Source organism: Zootoca vivipara, chromosome 6 (genome assembly GCF_965207765.1).
Source record: "Zootoca vivipara chromosome 6, rZooViv2.hap1.1, whole genome shotgun sequence".
Lineage (NCBI taxonomy): Eukaryota > Metazoa > Chordata > Lepidosauria > Squamata > Lacertidae > Zootoca > Zootoca vivipara.
In genome coordinates, this window is record NC_142589.1 from 13,336,142 (window position 1) to 13,361,519 (window position 25,378).

Consider the following 25,378-nt stretch of genomic DNA (forward strand, 5'->3'; position numbering starts at 1 on the left):
CAAATGCTGTCAATAAATAAATAAATGCGAGTGGACACTGGCTACATTCCACCTTTCATGTTATCAAATGGCATATAAATCTAGCCAAATGAGTAACATCAGGCAAACTTTCGTTTTACTCACGTCAACTTTTTCAGCGAGTTGACTGTGAAGGAACCCACGTAGCGATCGGGGAAGTTGAAATCCAGCAGCTCTAAGGCATTGAGAACGGGCAGCTCCGGCCAAGACTGCAACAAGTGGATCATCTGCAAAGTGGACATTTTTTTTTTAAAGACAGGCTGAAAGCAATAACATACTTGGGGTGGGAGGGAAAGAAGAAAGATTGACAAACTGGAACACGTCCAGGGGTTGTTGGAGGGTCCAGAACCTCTTTCTGCCCGAGGGCCGCATTCTATTTTGGGCAACCTCCCGGGGGCCACATGCCAGCAGTTGGCGGAGCCAGGGGAAAGTGGGTGGAGCAAAAATCAAAACTTTTGCCTTTGTACATTAGTTTGTTTGCCACACCAGCTCACAAACCCTTTTCCTCTCTCTAGACAAGCAAGAGGCATTGCTAGACACATTCCAGTCAGGCACAAAAAAAAGTCCTGTGAGGACCAAGTCCTACGAACAACGGTTGAAAGAGATGAGAAAGGAGCAAGGCCTTCTGGGGGGCTGAAAAGGCTGAAGCTGAAGTATCCTTCTAGCTACTGCAGCAGAGCATACCAGCTCAAGCACTCTGCTGGCTACCTTGTGCAGAAGGGGTCACCTTTGTCCCTTTCTCAGAGCTTGGAGGAAGTTGTGGGGAAAGGAAGTTGGTGTCAAAAACTCCACTGCCACAAACAGGAAGGTGGGGGATGCGGGGGGAGGAGGAGGAGGAGGGAGGGTAGCTGATCAAAGAGGATGGAGGGAATAACAGAGTTGCCACCCACCCTTGTGCAAAGGATGGGTTATTTTTAACTTGTTGGCTTTGAAGGAAAAAAAACTGTTTTTCCTAGCATGGCTTCACATATTCTGCTATTCTGTATAATTCTGCATCGTAAAAACATATACACATGCATAGATAGATAGATATTCTACAACCCATGTTTGGCTTGAACATCTGCGTGCAATACCTGAACGTTCCCTCTCTGCCAACTGCTGCCCTGGCTCCCAAGCAAGAACTTCTCACCTGAGCAACATCTTCATGCTTGTTCCATTTGGTTACAACCAGCAGCTTCGCCAGGGCACCCGGGTACTGGTCCCGCATCTGATGCCTCATCTTCCACACAAGGTCTTTCTCGTGCTCGTAGAGTTCGGTGTGAGATCGGCGCTCCAGAATCTCTTTCAGCTGTTGTTTCTGAACCGTTGGGATTGGTACACTATTGACTTAGCACATTTATGCCCTACTTTTCCCTTGGGGAGCTCCTCCTCCCTCCTCATCTTATCTTCGCGGCAACCCCGTGAGACAGGTTAGGCTGAGAGAGAGTGAATGGTCACACCCAGTGAGCTTTGTGGATGATTGAGGGATTCAAACTGTGGTCTCCAGGGTCCTAGGCCGACACTCTAACCCCTACACCACACTGCCTTCGCCTCCATGAATTTGTCTAATCCTCTTTTAAAGCCATTTGTGAGGGGGATAGCACGGTGTTGTGCATGCAGGCAACTGAAAATGCACTAGTTACAGGTAGGTAGCCGTGTTGGTCTGACGTAGTCGAAACAAAATTTAAAAATTCCTTCCAGCAGCACCTTAAAGACCAACTAAGTTTTTTATTTTGGTATGAGCTTCTGTGTGCATGCACACTTCTTCAGATACCTTCAGATATCTGAAGAAGTGTGCATGCACACGAAAGCTCATACCAAAATAAAAAACTTAGTTGGTCTTTAAGGTGCTGCTGGAAGGAATTTTTTTATTTTGAAAATGCACTGTTATGGAAACAGAGGTCTGGGCTGTATTAGTTGGGAACCTACTTGTTTTTTCATGCTCCAACACCCTAACCGACACGCCATCCAGTTTTAAAAAATAATATTGAAGATAATGTCTATCCTCAGGTTTTTGCAGTGTATCCAAGTCAGTTCTACTCAAGGCAGGCCCACAGAAATTAGTGGACCTAAATTAATCTTCCATTCACTTCAATGGGTCTACAAGCTTTGTTTTTTCTTTTGACGTGGCCTCACTCAGCCTCATTGGACAGCACTGAGCAAGTCTCCCTCTTTCACCCTAACCTACCTCACAGGGCCGTTGGGAAGATCAAACAGGATAACCCAATGGACACACTTGCCACAAGGAAGGGGATGTGCTGGCATTTCATTAATAAATCAGCAAAACACCAGCTAAACTGTATCCTGCACCCCAGATGATCCCAAGCGATTGAGATTCAAACAGGCTCCTATTTGCATAGCCCCACCCCCGGCTCCTGTTCCTTGGTCACGCTGGGGTGTGACGGAATGTTGAACTGGTTTTGAAAATGGATGCGCGGGAAGATGTGCTCACCTCTTCTGGGTCCTCCGACATGTACCGGGGGCACTGCCCATTCCTTCCATGCTCCATGATCTGAAACGCAAAGATAAAACAGAATGTATACGATGACATTTAAACACTGTGGTGATTATTATTACTGTAACGGCTCCATCATCATATTCATCATTTGCACATATTGGTCTTTTCCCCTCTACGAAAAGTAAACGCCACGTGATTTACAATAATGTATGGAACTATTATGTACAAAGGTTTATATGACTAATATATATACGGTATAAATATTTGTACTGTTACATTCTGCCCCAATCTCCAAGCGATGAGAGAATCCAGGGGTCCCAGATGCTTACATTGGAATTTAGCCCAGCAGAGACTGTGATGTCTTTAGGATATTTGGTTTTATTTACACATATATACAACCTGAGCGTAAGATGGAGGGGTTCGTAGCATTAACAGGATCTTGCCTCTCCATCAGGCACACAGCAAGCATGCCTCTGTCTCTCTAGCTCCCAGCCTGTTTCCAGCCCAGATCACACACAGTTTATTGCTGATTTTTATCTCTTTCAGTGTTTTAAAGAGTTATTTTTACTGATGTTATTGTTTTATTCCCACTGTAAGCTGCCCAGTCAAGCAGTGGGTAAATATTATGAAACAAACAAACAAACAAAATGCAAGCCTAATAAATCAGTCGAACTGGCAGCCCTATATGAAAATGGGATTCCACACTCAGTAATGAGAGGCGCACCCCTCTTAAAACTGAATGGAAGTGACCCACTTTTCCCACTGACTCAGAAAGCAGACTAGACTGGCCAGGGGCAGGGGTGCAAACTGACACCTTCTTACCTGTTCAAAGGACGGATAGTAGACCGGGTACAGCGAAATGCCAGGGAAGCGGATGACCAAGGCCGCGGCACTTTCCGTATTGGGGTTAGTCCGGACGGTGCCCGTTGGGTTCAGCAGCTCTCCTTTCTCATCTGGAAAGCAAGCAGGGTGAGGCTCCCTAAGAAACGTGGCGCCACCTAGTGGCCAATGATTTGGCAAGAACGGAACATGAATGCCATGCATTGTGATACTCGGCTAAGTCACACTCAGAGGAACCTAGGAAGCTGCCTCTTTCTTTTTTTTAAGTGTGGCAGCACCTACACTTTGGAACTCCCTGCCTATTGATCTCAGGCACAAGTACCTCTTTTCAGAGTCTGCTAAAAAAGTTTTTTAATTCTGTTTTTAGCTTACTGTTATTTTAGCTTTTCAGATGTCTTAAAAATATTGTTATTTTTTCGTATGGGCAATTTCATCACTTTATCTGTTTTCGTAAACCGCTTTCAGGTGGTGGTTGTCTTTTACAATCATGCGGTGTGTAAGTTTTATGAAATAAAGTAAATAATTTTCAGCCCAACTGGTCCATTGAACTAAGCCAAGCATCCCCAAACTGTGGCCCTCCAGATGTTTTGGCCTACAATTCCCATGATCCCTAGCTAACAGGACCAGTGGTCAGGGATGATGGGAATTGTAGTCCGAAACATCTGGATGGCCGAAGTTTGGGGATGCCTGAACTAAGCATTGTCTGCACTGATTAGCAGCAGCTCTCCAGGGTTTTACCCCCTGCTCTCTCTCACACACAGAGAGAGGTTTTTCCCTGAGACCAAACCTGAAGCTACCATGGGGGACTGAACCTGGGACCCTCTGCATTCCAAGCTGATGTTCTATCTTTGAGTTACGTCCCTTTCCCATATATTCTATCACCCAGGATGAAAACAACAGTGATATTAGGGAGCTGCCTTATGTACCTGGAAACGATGACCACATTGGCAGGCAGCACTCTCCAGTTTTCAACTGGTCTTGATAGTCAAACAGCATGATGTTCACCCAGGCAATTGGGCAATCCTGCAGGGAGGGTGAAGAAGATTTAGCGGGTCAGGTTCATGCAGCAGGAATAACATTCAATGACTCTGATCAAGCCACGCCTGCTGGCCATATACCCTTGCAGGCACCAGGGCTGAAGATAAGCTCATCTCCAGCACTTGCAAAAATCTCTGCAGTGCTTTAGAGACATTAGGTGACCTGCTTTCCGGGTGGCGCTGTAGTCTAAACTACTGAGCCTCTTGGGCCTGCTGATCGGAAGGTTGGCGGTTCAAATTTGCATGACGGGGTGAGCTCCTGTTGCTCTGTCCCAGTTTCTGTGAACCTAGTAGTTCGAAAGCATACCAGTGCAAGTAGATAAATAGGTACCGCTGCGGCGGGAAGGTAAGTGGCATTTCCATGTGCTCTGGCACTCGTCACGGTGTCCCGTTGTGCCAGAAGTGGTTTAGTCATGCTGGCCACATGACACAGAAAGCTACCTGTGGACAAACACTGGCTCCCTTGGCCTGAAGCGAGATGAGCGCCATACCCCACAGTCACCTTTGATTGGACTTAACTGTCCAGGGGTCCTTTACCTTTTACCTTTATTAGGTGACATATTTTCCTGGTGCAATGCTGCTTTGAAGGCCTGGCAATCAGCTGATAGTCGGGCCTTCAAAGCAGCGTGCACCAGGAAAACATGTCACCTGATGCTACTGTGACATCAGGTGATGGACAAGTGGGTTGTCCTGCCCACCCATCAAACATGGCCTGTAAGAAGGGGAGATAAGGAATGGGCCCACTGATCAGATCCAATTACCCACTCCACCCTTTTTTAAAGCTGCTTTTTTTGGCTCTGGTATGCTACTGGGTCTTCAACTTGTCTGCTTTCTTTTTTTTAAATGCACACAGAGAAAAAAATTCAAAACCCAGAGCCCAAAGCGGCTTTTTAAAAAATGAAAACAAACAAGTTCAAGAGTCAGAAGCAGAGCCAAAGCAGCTTTTAAAAACCCAGAAGAAAAACAAAGGCACTTCAGCTACTGATTTATTTTTTAGTTGTACAGTGTTTTATATATTTATATTTTCTTCAAGGGCGGGGTTGGTTTTTGTAGGAGTTGGTAAGCTGCCCATACAATGCATTCATTGAAAAGCAGGGCCCACATTTTCACATCAACTCAGAACGGCTACTGGGTCTTGAACTTGTTTGTTTAGATTCCCTCTGACTCTGGTGTGCTTTTGTCATTAGAAATTTGCAGCTCAGTCCCTTAACCTTGGAATGGGGGGGGGCAGTTAGAACTGTCAACTGGTCCAACTGGTCTTTTTTAAAAAACAACAACAACAAGCAAACACACACACACCCAAAAAAAGAAATTGCACAGTAAACAGGGACGAGGGATTAATCTGGCTGAAAACACCCTCCTCCGTTTTCTTTCGCAATGCTCGCTTCCAGCACATATCCAAGAAAATAAATACCCGGAAATATTGCTTCACCTCTCTACTTCGAACTGCCTCCCTTCTTTCAACTTCTAAGCCTTCTTAAGAGCCACCCAGCCAAAACAGCAGAAGGCCTGGCTCCTGACCAAGCTCGAAATGATGAGATCTTTGGTGGAGATGGTCCAAGAAGTGAATGACTCGGCATCTTCCGAGGAAGCAACAGAGAATAGCTGCAGCATGACTCAGCAGAGCATGATGCAGTCCAAGGGCTCAAGCCCAGTTCCTGTAAGCTTGTTCTCGCTGGATTTTTGTACATAAGGAATTTGCAACTCTCAAAAAACCTACACACTTTTTCATTTAAGGTTGTGTACACAGTTCTGTTCACTCTCCATCCAGTGCTGCTCCTATTGGTTTGTAAATGCCCCGATCCACATCTGTCCTGTTAGTTCCTTGAGAAACGTGGTCTTTGAAAATGGAAGCCATATGGACATCCACACACCTTCTCCAACCACTGGTGTGGATGGGAAGTGGCAACTTGGAAAGATATCCCACTGCACTGATGTATATAACAGAATGCAAGTGTGATTTGAAGCAGTGGGGGGTGAGGACTGACCTTGCTGCATTTTAAGCCTGCATTGTGAACCTAGATGTGGCACCAATAAGGCTACCTATCTTATCTATCTTGCGCCCTAACATGCTTTCTATCTGTCTGCTAACTAGCCAGTTTTCCACCTAGGGAGTTAACTTTCTATATTGCTTCCTAGCTAGCTAGCTTTCTTTGTATAGCTATCTTGTTCTCTATCTTTCTTGCTACCTAGCTAACCTTCTGTCTATCTAGCTGTCTTGCTAAATAAGATAGTTAACTTTCTATCTATCATCTAGCTAGCTACCCTGTTAGCTATCTGACTAACTTCCTAGCTATCTTGTTATCTAACTAAGTACAGTGGTACCTCGGTTTAAGTACACAATTGGTTCCGGAAGTCTGTACTTAACCTGAAGCGTACTTAACCTGAAGCGAACTTTCCCATTGAAAGTAATGGAAAGCGGATTAATCCGTTCCAGACGGGTCCGCGGAGTACTTAAACTGAAAGTACTCAAACCGAAGCGTACTGAAACCGAAGTATGACTGTATCTATCTTGCTAACTACCTATGGGCAATCATTTAGATCAAGGATATGGAACCTATGGTCCTCCAAACATTAGACCAGGATTTCAGACCAGGCTTGTAAGCCCGGGTTTTAAAGATGGAGGTAAAGGAGTGCAGAGAGAGAAGCAGGAGGGGGTGGGGGAGGGGGGAACTCAGTGAAAGGCAACAAGAAACGTCCACTGAATCACCTCCTGCCCTTATACAACTACTCAGCTCCACCCAGCCACATCCTTTGCGGGATGCTATCACACTTTAAAGTGATCGCTGTGTCCTAACATAGATAACAGACTCAGGTTGTAAACAACCAGAGCCACACTTTGGAGAAATTGACCTGCTTCACCCTCATCTCCCGCATCCACATGGTTTGTGGCGCCCCAATTCTAAGACCTCCACGGAATGGAAGTGGAAAGAATCTTGAAGAAGAGGAAGAAGAAGAGGAAGAGGAAGAAGAAGAAGAGGAGGAGGAGGAGTTTGGATTTGATATCCCGCTTTATCACTACCCTAAGAAGTCTCAAAGCGGCTAACATTCTCCTTTCTCTTCCTCCCCCACAACAAACACTCTGTGAGGTGAGTGAGGCTGAGAGACTTCAGAGAAGTGTGACTAGCCCAAGGTCACCCAGCAGCTGCATTTGGAGGAGCGGAGACGCGAACCCGGTTCTCCAGATTACGAGTCTACCACTCTTAACTACACCACACTGCCCCACACTGGCTATGAAGACATAGCATAGAATTAACAGCTTCAGACAGTGCCTGAAGGAAGAAATACACCATTTGGGGAAGGTTCTTACATTTAAAAAATATATATCTCCTGCAAGAAGAAAGCGAATTCACCAGGGAAACAGGTTTCAGCCCTCTCCCCTGCTGGTCTAGTTTTCTATTTGCAGGGTGTTTTTAAGAGGAGGAAACTCTCTCACACACAACCAGCAGTGTAGTAGTGGTACATTCCACCCTGCCACTGCAAGACTGCACCACCTCGTTTGGTTGTGTGGGGTGGATCCAGACCAGTGCAGTGAACCCTAGGAGGGACTTACAGCTTTCTTTGACTTCTTCTTGGTAGACCTTGCCTTCTTGGCTTTCTCCACCACGGCGTAGAGCGCCAGGCACAGCCGGGCCATGCGAGGTAGGTCACAGACGTTAATCTCAAATTCAAGCCTCTGCCCCCACACGGGCTCTGAGCAGACGTTGACTTCAGAGCTGGACACCATCTTGCAGAGCATCTCGTGGCCGTGGTACAGGCCCGCCTGGACCACCAGCTGAGAAAGGGAGATGTAGGAGAAGGGTGAGCCAAGCCATCCAACCTCACAGCTCTGTGCATGCGTGCGCCATGCGCTCAGCCCATGTGCGCTTCAAAAGGTAACAGGTAGAGAAAAGAGTGGACAAAGGAAAATGACACAAATCCGTCTCTGTTGCTTAGTAAACAAGGCAGGGGGAGATACTTCATCGGCCTGCATTCCAGCTGAGTTGCTGCTGGCAAAACTCAATAAACATACAGTGGTGCCTCGCTTAACGAATGCCCTGCTTAACGAAATTTCTGCTTAACGAAAGGATTTTTTTGAGCGGAGGTTGCCTCGCTAGACGAATTCGTTTTATGAAAAATTCGTCTAGCGAATCGCGGTTTCCCATAGGAATGCATTGAAATTCAATTAATGCGTTCCTCTGGGCAAAAGAAAATTCAAAAAAAATTCAATGCATTCCTATGGGATTCGCTAGACGAATTTTTCGTTATAAGAAAAGACCCGTGGAACGAATTAAATTCGTCTAGCGAGGCACCACTGTATTGCTCTATAGTGGTGATAACTGCCAGTCAATGGCATCAGGTCGGGCTCCCAGCAGAAATACAAAGCACCCCAAGGGTCATGTAGTCCAACATGCTACAACGCAGGAATCACTGCTACAGTATGTTATATGATTATGTTTCGATTGTTAATCACTTCAACTTGGGGACAGACCATAGTAGCTCAGTGCGTAGAGCATCTGCTTACATGCAGAAGGTCCCAAGTTCAGTCCCCAGCATCTCCATGGAGAGCTGCTGCCAGCCAGTGTAGACAGCACTGAGCTAGATGAACTAATGGCCTGATTCCGGACAAGGCAGCTGCCTATGTTTTATAGAAATGGAAATAAATAAGTAACAACCGGTTGTGTCCAGTGCTCGTCCAACTCAAAGCCGATCCAATTACATTAATGGCCATGGCGAACTTTGGCACATGGGTCTACTCTAACTTAAGCTGAACAAAACCCGACATAAATAAACAATAGTACTCTTTGTAAAGTACTCTTTGCAGGCAATGCTGATCAACGGGCAAACTGGGTTTTAACTACTGGTTTTAAGAGGTGTTCTGATATATTTTTAATTAATGTTTTCAGCCAGCTAGTTTGGTTTTATTCCTTTGTATTGTATAATGTCATTTTAAATGTTGGTAGCCACTTTGAATCCCAGCCTTGGAGGAAGATGGGTAATAAATACATTAAATAATCACCATCATAATACGGTAATGCCATTTTTGACTGCTCTTCAACCTAATAAAAAGAACTACAACCCTCCCTGCTAGCAGAAAGGTAGCACCTTCAAGAAGCAAAGTTCCAGCCTCCCCTGCACCTTGCAGAGCCAATTTTCTACATCTATGAAGGTGTCAGCATTTGTGGGTTGCTTTCTTTGGTCTTTTTTTTTTTGGCTTTGTATCATGCAGGAGCACATTTTTTTAAAAAACAAACAAACACCCAAAAACCAGTGATCTCCCACGCAGCCAGAAATTTCTAAGAACTCTCCTTCTGCAGAATGCTGATCAGCAACCCTCCCCTTTCCTGTAGTGGGAAGCCACTGACACCGTCTGAAGAGCTGAATGAAAAAGTCTCATGTAGGCTGGTGGTGGCTGAGAGGAGAAGTCAGCACATGACTTCTGCCTTTTGATCTCAGCATTTTTAAAACAACAAGCAGTAAACAACAAGGCAGGAAGAGGAAAAAGCAGTCACAGAAAGTCTAGCAGAAAGAAAGAGGGGGAGAGTACCTTCATCCGTTCATCAGCATTCACCTTACTGCCCTGCACCAAGTCGATATAGTAAGGCTGCTCAAGTGACCACAGAGAGATGGAGTTGGGCTAGCATGTGGGGTTGGGGAGGGGGGAGAAAAGGGAGAGAGGTAAACATCACCACTAAAGCATAGGAGGCAACTATCAGCCAATTTATTTAGCTAAGCTGGGAAAGCTATACACCAAGCATTGAGATATATTTAATTTCTGTTATTCTGTCCAGACTTTATTACTCTGATCGCTACCCCAACCCTTCCGTCGAGCTATCACGGGATGGCTTACAGGAGGCGGTGGGGAAACTTTTGCTGTCCAGGGGCCACATTCTCCTGGGCAAGTATCTGTGGGCCACATGCCAGTGGTGGGCGGGGCCTGAGGCAAAAGTGGGTGGAGCAACAACTGTGAATTTTACTTTTCTGGATTCGGCTGGTTTCTGCACACATCCCACTCTGGCCTCCCATCAAGGCAAGAAAGAGGCATTGTCAGAGTCCAAGAACTGACTCCAGGTATACCCAAGAGAGATGCGGGCAAGGAGGGAGGTGTGGCCTGGGAAGAGGTCTGAGGGCCACAGGCTGAGGCATGGAGGGCCACATCCAACACCCAAGACTGAACTTCGCCACTCCTAGCTTACAATGATTTTCTTTAACCTAACAACTACCCTGTGAGGTAGGTCAAAGCTTCAAAACTTCCTGCAAACGCTGCATCATTTCCACGAGTAAAAAATTAAACCCAGGTAATCCAGGCCAGTGAAAATGTCATATGGACTACAAACTTCGCATGTTCCGTTTCAAAGACGGGAAAACCACAGTGTCTGGACATGCCTTTCTCGCTTGTTTGTTTATTACGGCTTACAGCGGGTGGCGCTGTGGGTTAAACCACAGAGCCTAGAGCTTGCTGATCAGAAGGTCGGCAGTTCGAATCCCCGTGACGAGGTGAGCTCCCATTGCTCGGTTCCTGCCCCTGCCAACCTAGCAGTTTGAAAGCACGTCAAGTGCAAGTAGATAAATAGGTACCGCTCCAGTGGGAAGGTAAACAGCGTTTCCGTGTGCTGCTCTGGTTCGCCAGAAGCGGCTTAGTCATGCTGGCCACATGACCTGGAAGCTGTACGCCGGCTCCCTCGGCCAATAACGCGAGATGAGCGCCACAACCCCAGAGTCGGTCACGACTGACCCTAATGGTCTGGGGTCCCTTTACCTTTTTCTTGGGGACCGGAGGAGGTTTGGGGGACGCTTTTGAGGGATGAGTGATCCCATTGGTTTGTTCTTCGCACAGAGCCATGATGGAAGCGGAGTGCACCATTGTGAGATGTGGCAGGAGGCCACGGTGCAAACAGTCACGGATGTACTGCGGGAATGGATCAAAGGAGATTAGCATATATACGTAGCAGGAGCTCAAAACGCTAAATGTATGAGAGGAGAAAAGGAGTTGCAAGGCTACAGGAATTGGGAACGGCGGCCAAGTCAGGGTGGGAGGCCCAGATTATGTTCTCAGAGAAAAGATATAGTAATTACAGAATCCTGAGAATCTCATTTTTTAAATAAAAAACAACAACCACATTTCTAGCCCATATGAGAAAAATGCTGAATTCCAATCCACTACCCCCCCCCCTGAAATGACAGAATGGTGGGTACCTGTGCACAGGTATCCCTAGCACAGAAAGAGCTTGCACTCCTCTCTATGGTCTCCTTCCCAGTGTCCCCCAGTGAACTAAATGGTTCTCCTTGTGATCACTTTGGTGCACATGTCAAAATAAATAATGTCAAAATAAAATAAAATAAATTTTTAAAATAGATAGAGTATAGGAATAAATCAGAGGCTTGCCTTGCTATAAAAATAAAATAAACTGGACATGTATATTTTTAAAGGCAGGCCAAGTGGAGCTGGGAAAGATTCCTATATTAAATCTGAGAGAGCTGCTGCCAGTCCGTGCAAACTGCACTGAGCTCAATGGTCTGAGTCAGTAAAAGGCAGCTTCCTGGGTCTTAAGATAGGGGTTGTAGCTTAGGGATACAGCATCTGCCTTGTGTGCAAGATGTCCTCGGTTCAATCCCTGGAATCGCCAGATAGGGCTGGGAAAGTATGGAGAGTCTCTGTACACAGTACAGAGCTAGATAAACCACTGGTCTGGCCCAGTGGCTTCCCAAACAGGGTCCTCCCAGAAAGCGAAAAGCCCATTCTGCTCAGGGAACTAATATCCTTTGCCTTCTCTGCCCTTTCCCAGCTAGTCAGTGAGACAAAAGGTAGGGGAGGGGAGCACACACCTGGAACTGGTAGAGAGGGTAGTTCCCGTACAGATATTCACATTTCCCGTTAACCTGCAGGGTGTATTCCTCCGGGCTATTCATTCTTTGGTGCCGAAAAATTGTGGCTTGCTTCTTGACAGCATAGCTCATCAGTGTCACGGGGAATTCCTTGGGAGAGATCTGGAAGGTGAAACTTTCCTGCAGGGAAGGAAATATAATGAGCAAAACACAGGAAGCTGCTCTACCAGGGAGTTATGGCCTATTCCCCTGCAAAAAAAAAAATTATGACTCTAGTCCTCATGGTTCTCAGTAAAATTCCAGAATTAAATAGTATATTAGTAGTAATATTAATTAAATTTGTATACTGCCCTTCATCCATAGATCTCAAGGCAGTTCAGAACATAAAATTACAATATAAAAAACACAAAATACGTAATAAAAATAAGTACAAAACGAAACCAATAATCTTATGATTTGTCAGTATATAGACAGCACTATCAATCCATATTTTATACATTGTTTTATATTTTTTATTTTTTATTGTTATTTGCTGGTGCATTTTATAATGCTAAGTTGCTCTGAGAGGCTTTTTTTCTTTGTAAAGTTACTAACAAATAAATATGATAATAAAAAAACTGTTGTCTATATGCTTATCTATAGATTCCACACAGGGAGTCTCTCCCAGCCCGACCTGGAGATGCTGGGGATTGAACCTGGGACCTTCTGCATGCAAAAGCAGATGCCTGACCACTTATGACATAGGAAGCTGCCTTATGCCGCACATTTTCCTCACTGTTTAGGCCCTGCTTCCCCCTCTCTGTTTCCCCTTATGCCAAATCTTATATTGTAAGCTCTTTGCGGGCAGAGATCTGTTCTCGTGCAAACTGCAAAAGCTGCATGCATTCCACATTAAATAAATACGAGTATTATTTTTTTTATTAAAAAAAGTTGCTAAGATTGAAAAGGCTTGTGGATTTACCCCTCCGGACTCAAACTTGACGTTGACAAAGATGTTCTTGTTGGGGACTTGGAGGGGGCTCTTTCTTCCGAGACTGCTAGACGAGGGTTCCAGTTGCACGGGGAAGCTGTACTCCATCCAGGCTTTCCAGCTCAGCAGCTGCCGCCTGGTCACTCTCTCCTCACAGAACTGGTGCATTTTGGTGCGGAAGTCGTTCACTTCCGGGTCAGACAAGGCGTCAAACTCATGCAGGCCTGACAATAGTAAATCCCCAAGAATTTTTTTTAATAATAACAACAACAACAAAAATAATAATAATAATAATAGTTTTTTGAATGTGAGGGGTGCCATCTGTGATGTAGAACCAGGCAATGCCATCACTCTAATATAATGGCATCTTTTAAATATTTCCCAACTTTTAAGTTTCCAGTCCTTATGAAAGCATTTGGGGGGTGTTGCTTAAAAATGGATGGGCAGCACCCATAGAAGAGTCATAAACTGAAATGATTTTGCAATTGGGATTCTTAGAGTTCTAAGTTGTTATTCTTGTAAATATTTTTTTCATAATGTATATAAAACAGAGCGACCAATTATAACAACACATGAAAAATAAAAGAGGAAAACAAACTACAAAGCAGGCATGCAGAATGAGTTTAATATGTTGTTTTTAAGCTTCACAGGGGTTCTGCTTCCACTGCCGTAACCCCACTATTTTCAGACAAATCATAGAATTGGAAAAAGGTTCGGAAAGGGGCAACCAAAACAATGGATGGGATTGAGCAACTTTTGAAAGTGCTCTCACATCAGTGTCTCCGTCCTAACACTCAGCCATACAGCTCTTGGCCTGAACTCCCTCACAGGGTTGTTGTGAATATTAAACTATACTGGAGTTCCTTGGAGGAAAGGTAGGATATAAGTATGACAACAACACCAGGGGCTGATGGGAGTCAATAGTCCAAACCACCTGGAAGGCGGCAAGCAGGGCAAGGCTGGGTTACTTCAACCCAAGTTACCACCCCTCGAGGTTGGGCCTCACCTTTGCCAATGAGGAGGCTGATCTGAGAGTTGATCAGCTTCTTAACTCGGTCGCCTTCACGGGCCACAAGCCGCAGGACCGGCAGGAAGGGTTGGACATCGCAGAGCCTCCGCTGTTCGTCCTCCAACTCCTGCTGCTCGGCTGTCTGGTTGACGCAGGTGAAGACGTAGGACTCTGGGCCACTGAGCATGTGGAAGAGGGGCTCAAACTGAGCATGGTGCCAGACCATCTGAAACACAGGGAGAGGAGGAGAAGGTGCCTTATTCTGGGATCAGAATATTTGACCCTCTAGAGCCAGGACTCCCCACACCAACCTGCTGCCCTCACCAACATTCCTATTCCTGCTTTACAAACTTTTTTTAAAAAAAGAAAAGAAATAGTTCCCGTTTCTTTGCACTGGGTTGTATTGAACATTAGTCCTACTCAAAGGAGAACCATTGAAATTAATGGGCATGACTAACTTAATCTCAATAGACTTACTCTGAATAGGACGAACACTGGATCCAGCCCTTTATTTCCATTTTTTTTTCTTTTTCTTTTTTAAAAAAGCAATTGTTAGGCTGCTTCTGGTGTTCACACACATAAAACGAATCATCAGCAGGTTTGATATTTAGGCTATCCACAAAAAATAAAGCAATTTTTTGCACATCTAAGGAAGGAAATGCTTTAAAAATGCTAATGTGACTGATCAATTAAACAACGATAAGTCTCTATGTCTGGGGGGAAAGAAATCTGTTCTCAGCCGTTAAAACGGATCAAATCACTTCCAGCCTCACTTCTTTCTATCATGACCACAATCTAACCTAATTAAGAGCTGCCATCCCATTTTTATTTTCAAAAACCTTAGTCATGTTTGTAGCTTATTTGTGCCTCTCTGTACAGATGCTGTGTTTCGTTGTTTGCTCTTCATTTTTGTATTGCAAAGACCTTTGGATCTGAGCAGTAGAGTTTGTATGGAAAAGCAGTTGGCAATTTGTACTCAGATCCTAGGTATTCAAAGTCCACTGAAGTTAGAATTCTTTTGACACTACGGCGCTTTTCTCTGGGCTGACACAGGGGTACACATACCCCCTAAACATTTTGTGAATCTAAGTTTGGCATCATTGAGGGGCAGTATTTCAATACGAGTAGGAAAATGAGAGAAATGAGAGTACCCCTAAAAAAAAAATTTAAGAAAAAAAGCACTGTATACACCTTATTCCCTCCCCCCTCTCCCTCCCTTGCTCCCATCCCCACTATACATTTAAAGCACTATGACACCACTTTAAACACTCATGGCTTCCCCAAAGAATACTGGGAGCTGTAGTTTGTTAAGGGTACTGAGAGTTGGGAAGAGAGACCCCCCTATTCCCGTCACAGAGTGGCTTAACAACCTATACTCCTTTCCCAGGGAACCCTGGGAACTGCTGCTCTATGAGGGGAATGGGACCTCCTAACAAATCTCAGCACCCTTAACAAACTACAGTTCCCAGGATTCTTTGTGGAGGAAGCCATGGCTGTTTGGAGTAGTATGCTGCTGCTTCAAATGCACAGTGAAGATGAGCCCCTCGTATGAGTTGCCCCATCAACATCTGAACAGGTGCTTTCCCTAAGATGGGAGTCCAATCAAGGTAGCTAGCCGAGTTCAAGTTTGTTCACAGGGTGAATTCTGGGGAAAGGGATTGGAAACACTTAAATAATGAACTAGGAATCCTCTGTGTTTAGCAGGTGTTCTACCGGCGAGACTTCCCCTTATGATATACGAAGTTGCCTTATATCAGGCTTCCTCAACCTCGGCCCTCCAGATGTTTTTGAGACTACAATTCCCATCATCCCTGACCCCTGGTCCTGCTAGCTAGGGATCATGGGAGTTGTAGGCCAAAAACATCTGGAGGGCCAAGGTTGAGGAAGCCTGCCTTATATTGAGCCAACAGTTAAGACCCACAGGTGCATACTGTAAATATACTTGAAATGTGCTTTTAAAAAAAACCCATAAAAATAAAGCAATGAAGAATGACTACGGAATGACTACTTTTTACGTTGTTCATATTTTGAAGTACATTACAGATCACAGAATCATAGGGTTGGAAGGTTGGAAGGGATCCCCAAGGGTCATCTAGTCCAACCCCCTGCAATGCAAGAATCTTTTGCCTAGCATGGGGTTCAAACCCACAACCCTGTGATTAAGTGACTCATGCTCTACCAGCTCATTCATCTATCTATCTATCTATCTATCTATCTATCTATCTATCTATCTATCACTATACATTATATACATTGTAAATATGTTGATATTTTTATATAATTTATATTTCTGTGGGTCTTATTCCTGGTTGTGTTTGTTACATAAGGAACATTACAACACATATTGTACATTATACCAAGTAGGACCATTTATCTGTCTAGCTCACTACCGTCTACACTGGCTGCTCTCTGGGGTTTCAGACACCAGACACTCCCAGACACCAGGGATAGAACCTCAGACCTTCTATGTGCAAAGCAGATGCACTGACTCTGAGCTGAAACCTTTCCCTTAAGACACAGAAAGCTGTCTTATACTGAGTTCGACAACTGGTCCCTTGAGCTCAATATTACCCACACTGGCTGGCAGCAGTTCTCCAGGATTTCAGGCACAAGGACTTCCCAGCCCCACTTAGAGATGCTGGTGAATATAAGCTGGGGCGTTTTACGTACTGTTCATCCAGACTTCTCCATCCCATTACTCTACATGCATGCACATGGGGGTTCTTAAAACATCCTAGCATTTTCACGTTTGCAAAATAAATGCATTGCTTTCCATTTCTCTGGTGTGCCTTATATCATTCCTGTAATCTGCTTTGATTGTGTATGGTTGGGGTTATTTTATTTTGTTTATTTTGTCATATTGTATTGCGTAAAACCAGTGGCACGAGGAAAGAAACAATTCCTCTCCATTCAAACAATGCCAAGTGTTCTTTCTCCTGCACAGAACGTTGTTCACGAAACATACCTTCGGACAATGCCCAGATTCTGGGAAAGAACTGCTTGTGTTGTTTTGTTTGCAGGTGGTTCTGAAAACAACAGATGTATAAACATAGGAAGCCTTATGACTTCCAGAGCTTTGCGTCATGTGACAGTGGACCTTTGCTGTGGTTTTAATTTTGTTAGCTTAACCAATAACTTCAGGACCGGGGGGGGGGGGGAGCCGGCCCTCAAAGCCTCTCTTATCTGGCCCTCAGAACTCTCTCCAAACCACACTCCCTCTCCCGAGGCCACACCTTCCCTGGTCCTTCTTTACTGCACTCTGAGCATCTTGCTAGCCTGGAATGTGTCCTTGGAATATGGTAAAGTTAAGCCAAATCGCCACCAAGTTGCTTTAATTTGTCCCCTGAGTAAGTTGGAGTTTTGTGGTAATTTTCCACCATGGCAACATGACACATTTCATGATAACAATGCTCAATGGTGCTCCCACCCCATGGATCTTTCTGGTGCCTCACCATAGCTAGCCAGGCCACTGGTACCCAAAATCAGGATCATACTCCTGAAATTTTTGCCCTGTCCTGTAAACTAATTCAAATGCGCTAACTGAGGTATCACAGCAAGTTTTTGACATAAAAGTCCTGGGGGCGAAGGAATCAAATTAACTGCTTGGATTGTTTTTTAACGACAGAGAAACAGGTAGGTAAGTAAAACTAAATGTGGGCATTTTCTGAAATACCGGTAGATGAGGTCTTAGACGCACCTGCAAAGGTGCAATCTTGGATCTTTTAAGAAGGGGAAGTGCAATCTCACCTCGAACAGGTTGACTGCCACTTCCTTTATTTGATAAACAGAGAGTGACTTTCTGCTTTGTCTGGGTTGCACTTCAGCTCCTGTAACAAAACAGCTGGCTTCTAAACTCCAAGGCTGGGGAAATACAAGGATTTCTGCCTTTGATGCTGGCTGCTGGGAGGGTCTGAAAGGTGCATACAGTTCTCTGCAAGGGCCAGAAGGTGGACCGGAAACCATTCTCAAATAAAGCACCACATTCCTTTCTGGGCAGCTTTCCAGGGGCCGCAATCCGATGGTGGGAGGGGCCAGAGGGGAAAGTAGGTGGGGCAATGAATGCAAATTTCATCTCTGTATAGTAGACTACAGACAGAGAGATCTGTCTCTGTCCTTCGTCCAGGAAAGCAAGCAAGAGGTTCAATGACCTATCCTAGCTGGGAATAATAAATAATAATAATAATAATAATAATAATAATAATAATAATAATAATAATTTTAGTAGTAGTAGCAGCAGCAGCAGTAGTACCCTGCCCATCTGACTAGGTGAGGCGGGAGTAGGGCAGGGCTGTTGAGAGGTGTGTCTTGGGAGAGAGTCCAGGGTGCCAAACGGAGAAGCTTAGAGGGCCACATTTGGCCCTTGGGTGAATACGTTGTTAGTTCTTTTCACTAACAACATTTTAGCTTCATGGAATTTTTCCAGCCCTGGCTTGGGATGCATCAGAGAACCTCAGGACCTTGCACAATCTCTTGCTTACAGAAAACATGTGGAATGAGTTTGGCAACTCCGTTGCGATGGAGAAAGATAAAAAGAGAAAGAGCCGAGTACCTGTTTGATGGTGTTAAGACTTGCATTGCAGGAAATGGAGAGGGTCAAGTAAATGCCAGTGGGTAAGAGGAAGTCGACTTGAATGCTCTGGTTCGCTTCTTTGGACCAAAATTCTACGGGGCAAGCAATCCCAGGGGGCATCCTGCTCCGGTCTCAGCTACAACCTGCCACCAAGGAGAAGCAGAGAGGACAAGTTAAACTTACGTATCTGTAAGGTCTCAAGACAGAAAGAAATGCGATGGTTTTCAGTTTTGCCCCCAAACAGGCCGCACTAGCCAGGAGTTTATAAACAAAGAATTTAGCACCTGGATCATATTTTCGTCTTTCCTGACAAACAAGTTTGCGGTCCTTATGAGAAGGAACGTAATCCTAAGGACTAGAAACTTAACCAAAAAAAAGAGAGAGCAAAAAAATACCAAGAAGTTTGGGAGGATGGATTCGCTACCTGATCATTAGTCAAAATTAATGTTAATAAAAATATCACCAGGATTGTGGCAGTTGTCGGGAGATGTCCTATTTTTTTCTGGACACATAAGTAGTAAAGGGAAGTCATTAGTTGCCTAGCACACCCAAATTCAAACTTCCACCTCCACCCCACCATAATTATTGGAAAGAGGTCTCCCTTTCAATTGGACTGGGATGGGATGGATGTAATAATAATTATGCCTCTCTGCAAGTTTCCAATGCTTAATTCTGAAAGGTAATAATAAATAAAAAAGATTAGCCATGTTTCACCCTTTCCCAAGAGAGCTACCGTGTTTCTCATATTATAAGTCATGTCTTATATTTTTTTTTACTCAAGAAAATAAGCCTATGGCTTATTTTCGGGGGCGTCTTATTTTTTGCCGAGCCCCGACTGAGCGGGAGCTGGCAAAGGCAGCAGCCCGCCGCCGGCTTGGAGCTCGAGCCGGCAAAGGCAGCAGTGGCGCTTTGCCGAGCTCCACCGAATCAGGTGAGAATTGCGTTCGTACCCCTGCCTTGCAGCCTCCGACCCTTCACCCAGGACGTTCACACATGCATCCCCACCCCCGACCCGTGTCCTCGTCTACCGGTACCTGAAAGCTGCGCACGCGGCATTCCAGCACAAAGCCGCCAGCCAGCGTCGGAAGAGGAGAAGGAGGTGTCGCCGAGAAACCCAGAAAGGGGAGGCGCAGTGGGAAGGAGGAGGAGACCGGCGGGGAGGGATCCGGAAAGTTGCGAGCGACTTCCTGCTCCCCCCCCAACGGAGCGGAAAGCAGCAAAGGCAGCAGCCCGCCGCCGGCTTGGAGCTCGGCAAAGTTTCTCGGCGACACCTCCTTCTCCTCTTCCGACGCTGGCTGGCGGCTTTGTGCTGGAATGCCGCGTGCGCAGCTTTCAGGTACCGGTAGACGAGGACGCGGGTCGGGGGTGGGGATGCATGTGTGAACGCCCTGGGTGAAGGGTCGGAGGCTGCAAGGCAGGGGTACGAACGCAATTCTCACCCGATTCGGTGGAGCTCGGCAAAGCGCCGCTGCTGCCTTTGCCGGCTCGAGCTCCAAGCCGGCGGCGGGCTGCTGCCTTTGCCAGCTCCCGCTCAGTCGGGGCTCGGCAAAGCGCGCACTGCTGCCCTTGCTGGGTCCCGCTGGGTCGGGACTTGGCGCGGCGTGCCCTGCCATACCGTACCAGCATGTCTTATTTTCAGGGTATGCCTTATATTTCACCAGGTCTGGAAAATCCTGCCATGCCTTATTTTTTAGGGATGCCTTAAAATATGAGAAACACGGTACACAAGAGGCAGAGATTCAACAGGTGAGGTTTCTTCCCAGTGCAGCATCTCCAGGTAAATCCTGACAGTGCCAGGTGCCGACTTGCTAACCACAATACACCTGCTAAAGGACTAGGAGGCACCAGAACCTTCTGGGAAAGAGGGTGTGTGTGTGTGTGTGTGAAGCAACAACCCACCCTACCCCAAATAATGCAGCTTGCAGGACCCTTGGGTGCCATTTGTCAATCTTCACCACTTTTGCATGCCAGCCCCTCAGAGTGTGCATGCCATGTCCTCATCTGTTGCTAAGCTGGGTGCAAAAATTCCCAGAAATGCAGTCTGTGGTTCTTGCTTAAAAAAAAAAGAGAGAGAAAGAAATATTATCTGTTGAGCCCTTTTGGTATCGCTTCAGGTCCAGATGCAGCCACCACAAACCACACATTCAACTTCCTAGGAAGGGAAGGAAATATAAGCACGGGGGTGGGGGTGGGGGGCTGAGGGGGGGGGCTCAGTAGAGGAAATATATAAGAGGTTTCACTGACACCCTCCCTGTCCTCTGCAGCCGGGACACACACATCAAACCCCAGACATGTTTACAAGATGAGCTTTGGCATGCCAGAAGCATTTATGACTGTTGCTTGTTTTGAGTTACAGATGCAAAAGCTGAGCCAGGGATGACTCGGCGGGGGTGAGCGGTCGGGGGACAGGGGACGGGGGACGGGACACACACACATTTGGTGCCACCCCATGAGACTCCAGCTGTATTTGAAATATATTAGCGCAGGGTGAGAGTTAGCAATTCCTGCTCACATCACATCACCTGAAATGACTACAAATCCCTTAAGGTACATGATACTCCCCCCAACAAAGAAGAATCCTGGGAACTGTTGTTTGCTCCCACACAGAGCTACAATTCCCAGCCCTTTTAATAAACTGTGGTTCCCATGATTCTTTGGGAACTACTTTACACATACCCCCACAGAGCTACAATTCTGAGAACCTTTAACAAACGAAGGTAGCCAGGATTCTTTGGGGAAACCGTTCTTGGGAACTGTAGCTTACTTCTATGGAACTACAATTCCCACCACCCTTAGCAAACCGCAGTTCCCAGGGTTATTTTGAGGGGAGTCATGTGCTTTCATTGTGCATTAAATGTGGTTTTAAATGTGGATGCCAACTAAGCATGGTCACTGATCTATCTACCCTGGATTCGCCTGCTCTGACTGGCAGCAAATTTCCAGAGTCTCATACAGAGAGGAGTTTTTACCTGTCACCTGTCAACAAAATGATACTTTTATTTTTCACATTTTCTATCCCATCTGTCCTCCAAAGAGCTCAAGGCTTCTAGATGAAGTACTGTACCTGATTCTCTTCCTCTCTCCCACCCCCACCCCCATCCACTGCATTTCACAAATTTCACAACAGCCTTGTGAGGTAGGTAAGAAGCCCAAGAGATAGCAGAGTGGTAGATTTTGAACTTGGAAGTTCTCTCACTGCTGCACCACACTTCTAAGCAGAGATGGCAGGCTAGGAAGGCTTTGCTGGACTCCAGCACCCATTAGCCGCAACCAGCAGGGCCAGCAGTCAGAGATGGTAGGGTTGCAGTCCAGCAACATTTAGAGGAAGGCAGAGTTGAGGCTGGATAGCTCAGTCGGTAGAGCAGGAGACTCAAACTCAGGGTCATGGGTTCGAGTCCCACATTGGGTGAAAGATTCCTGCATTGCAGGGGGGTTGGAGTAGATAACCATTGTGCTCCTTTCCAACTCTACAATTCTATGATTCAAACGCAGGGCAGTGAAGTCAAGTGATGGAGGCAGGTAGGGGCAGTAAAGGAAAGTGGCAGTCTAGTTCCGGGATGGGGAACTTGCGACCCTCTAGGTGTAGTTGGGCTCCCAACTCCCACCATCCAATGGTTAGAGATGGTTAGAGCAAACTGAAAACATCTAGAGCAGTGTTTCCCAACCTTGTGCCTCCAGCTGTTTTCGGACTACAATTCCCATCATCCCTGACCACTGGTCTTGCTAGCTAGGGATGATGGGAATTGTAGTCTCAAAACATCTGGAGGCACAAGGTTGGGAAACACTGATGTAGAGGACCACTGGTTCCTCACCCCTTTGATAAGGACTGGATTTGGGACCTCCCACATGCTCCCCAAACATGCCCATCACTCAACTCAGGTGGAACAGCACTACACGTAGGTGGAACAATGGCAAGGCAGCTTCCTAGGTTCCTAACTCAGAATATTATCTTAAAAATGTTACAGCTCAATGCTGACAAAACATCCAAAGGCAGCCAATGGCACGGAAAATACTGCAGAATGAAAATTCAAAATAGCTCTGCTTTGGAGCATGCCATCCAAATGATTTTTTTTGGGGGGAGGACACAGATTGCTGCGGAATCAGATGTTCCCTCCTGACAGTAGTGTTTGTGCTGAACACTGAGTAACAAGCAGAACGCAATGCTGTTTGGGGTCACTTGAGATTTTTTTTAAATAAAAAAAAACAGACCAGGTCGTTTCCAAGCAGAGTCCACAGCCATCAATAAAATCAGTCCAGACAGTGCCTGTTCTCAGTTACGTTCCAGTTTCCCAGCACAGGCAAGATTGCCAACAACAGTTGCTGAGAAACAGGAGTTCTTGACACAGCAAGCAAATACTTTCCTCTTCCTCCCCCCCCCCCCCCCGCAGGGAAGAGATGTTTTGTTCTAGCAGCACATGGAGCTAAAGGCCAGTGCCGGTGATGTCATAGCTGTGACATCATGAGTCCATGGCTGCTGACCTCCCATTCCATTTCTGGAATCTTATGCCACCTTCCTGCATTTTCCTCTTCGGCCTTCAGAGGGGGTGTGCTCAAGTGCTTCAGCGCTTAGGTGCTTGGGCGCATGAGTGCATGGCTCAATGGGGTGCGTATAGAATCCAGCTTACCCCACACACAACGGACCCCAGGAACAAAGCTAGTTTACCAGCCAGCCCTGTCCATCTACAGGTCACAGAGGCAGAAATATTACTCGGCTAGCTAAGAGAGCGAATTATTATTCCCCTTGATAACGCAGTAGCCCTACACTAAGTGCTTCGTTATTATAAATCTGACTTGCCAGGCACTTAGATGCCAGGCAAACTTGCACTTACGATAACAAAACAACATGAAAGAAAAACCTCTACAGGCCACACTGGGGGGTGGGGGGTGGGGGGAGACATCTGCAAAGATGATGCATTTATTTGCTAGGGGTATTTTCAAAGCATAACAGGAAGAGGATGACTTATTCCGGAGAGTGATAATAAAGCTGGGAGGAGACCAATACAATGCATGTTTGTATATACCGATACATAATTCAAAGGAAGATTAAACCTTTCCCAGCAGCCAAATGCTGCCCATATGTTTCACAAGCTTTCCCCACCCCCCTGTAACAATGAGGACTAGAATATTAGAAATGCAAGCCCTCTTATAAATGAATGCATACTGAAATTCTCAGAATACTGAGTCTTGCACAGGAGCTTTGTCAAGCTTCTCTCTATAGCTATGAGGACTAAAGTCTTAAAAATGCATGCCCCTTTAAAATAAAGAAAGAAATGAGAAGATCTTGCACCAAAACAGGGATTAGCTTCAAGGCTGAGATAAACAAACCAGTACAGACTCCACCCGTGGTGTTATTTATTTCTTGCCTGGGTTAAAACTGAAGAGCGTGGCATATAATACTTCTGCTTTTTTTTGTAAAAATCAAAGTAAAACTATTTTCAGAACATACCATACTTCAAAAGGTTGAGGAGAAAGAAGCAAACAGTTGGCCCCACAATGAATATTAGCAACCCCATAGCTCTTGAGCTGCAGAGAACTCAGCATCCTTAAAAAAAAAAATCAAGTCTGCTCCATACAAAGACATACACCCCCCCAGTAAGACCACTCCTCCCCTCTCCCCATAACACTGAAGCAACAATATCTACCACCCCAACTGCAAAATTGACATCCTTTATTTCAGACCTCTAAGCCCCAATTTTAACATTTTATATACTTTGCAACAGTCCTCCAGCTTTTCAGATCAAGGCCAAACCTTTAGCCCAAACATGATTTTGGGGATCCACTTTTTAATCCAATAATGTAAGTGTGTCTGCTGTGGTGACCCACCTTAGGTCAGGATGCTGAGAGGCAGGCAAATATTATTATCATTAATTTGTTTTTATTGAAAGATTCTCATGGATAACAAAGGCACATATAATGTCACAACCTTCTGACATAGACCCCTTGCATCTCTCATGGCCAAATCTGAAATGTTTAATGTCTCACAGAAACAGAAGGTCCCCACCATGACCTGCAGTTAAAATAAATCAGGCAGCATCTGCTGGGAAAGTCCTCTGCCGGAACACCAGGCTGAATGAACAGTTTGAGTTGGTGGAAGACAGTGTTCTAAGGGCACTCTGAACATGCTCAGAGGCACTGCGCTCAAGGTCTTATACGTGCACATAGCAACCGTTAGAAACTAATATAGATTCCCATTCACCTCCATTTCACATTTACCTCTCTGGGTCACAGGACTGGAATTCAGCCCAGAGAAGTCCCGTCCCCCCTCCACCTCTTCAAAAAAAAAAAGGAAAAGAAAGAGAATCACAGAGAAAAACAAGCATCATTCATGTGCTCCTAAATTGGGAGGACTGGAATGGGGTGGAATTCAAAGTCAGGATAAAAGTCAGAGGATTGCATCCCTGCTAGGTTTTACTCACAAGTACACCCATTCAAAAGTATTGCGCCTGGGCTAGCCTTGCCCATTAATCTCAACGGGTCTACTCTGAGTAAGGGCTGGATACAACCCAGAATAAACCAAGCGTTGCCGCCTGCTACGATCCATCTCAGAGTAAGGAAATTCAGGAGCCTAAACGAGCCGAGCCCATTAACTTCAATGGGTCTACTCCGAGTAGGGCCAGCTGCTGGAGAAGACTGAATTCCTGGGAGGGCAGAGGCTGAAATACAGTGTCAAATCTTTATTCATGATGCGCCC

The 25,378-nt window shown here is 45.7% G+C and overlaps 1 protein-coding gene across 2 annotated transcripts in view; it reads right to left on the minus strand.

Annotated features, from left to right (window-relative positions):
* The window catches only part of PIK3CD (phosphatidylinositol-4,5-bisphosphate 3-kinase catalytic subunit delta), a 37,921-nt gene that overhangs the window by 12,201 nt on the left and 342 nt on the right, over nt 1-25,378 (minus strand). Inside the window, exons 1-13 of one of the 2 annotated variants that reach the window (XM_060276227.2) lie at nt 20,592-20,727; nt 18,667-18,830; nt 14,115-14,343; nt 13,100-13,332; nt 12,139-12,318; nt 11,072-11,221; nt 9,860-9,949; nt 7,886-8,107; nt 4,222-4,318; nt 3,278-3,408; nt 2,450-2,509; nt 1,148-1,315; nt 124-245 (exon numbers count right to left, since the gene is read on the minus strand). In XM_060276227.2, coding sequence (XP_060132210.1) covers nt 124-245; nt 1,148-1,315; nt 2,450-2,509; nt 3,278-3,408; nt 4,222-4,318; nt 7,886-8,107; nt 9,860-9,949; nt 11,072-11,221; nt 12,139-12,318; nt 13,100-13,332; nt 14,115-14,343; nt 18,667-18,807 — 1,823 coding nt within the window. In that variant the 5' untranslated portion in view covers nt 18,808-18,830; nt 20,592-20,727. Of the gene's footprint in view, nt 1-123; nt 246-1,147; nt 1,316-2,449; nt 2,510-3,277; nt 3,409-4,221; nt 4,319-7,885; nt 8,108-9,859; nt 9,950-11,071; nt 11,222-12,138; nt 12,319-13,099; nt 13,333-14,114; nt 14,344-18,666; nt 18,831-20,591; nt 20,728-25,378 lie in introns of those variants that run through there. The other variant, XM_035119821.3, reaches the window with a different exon arrangement.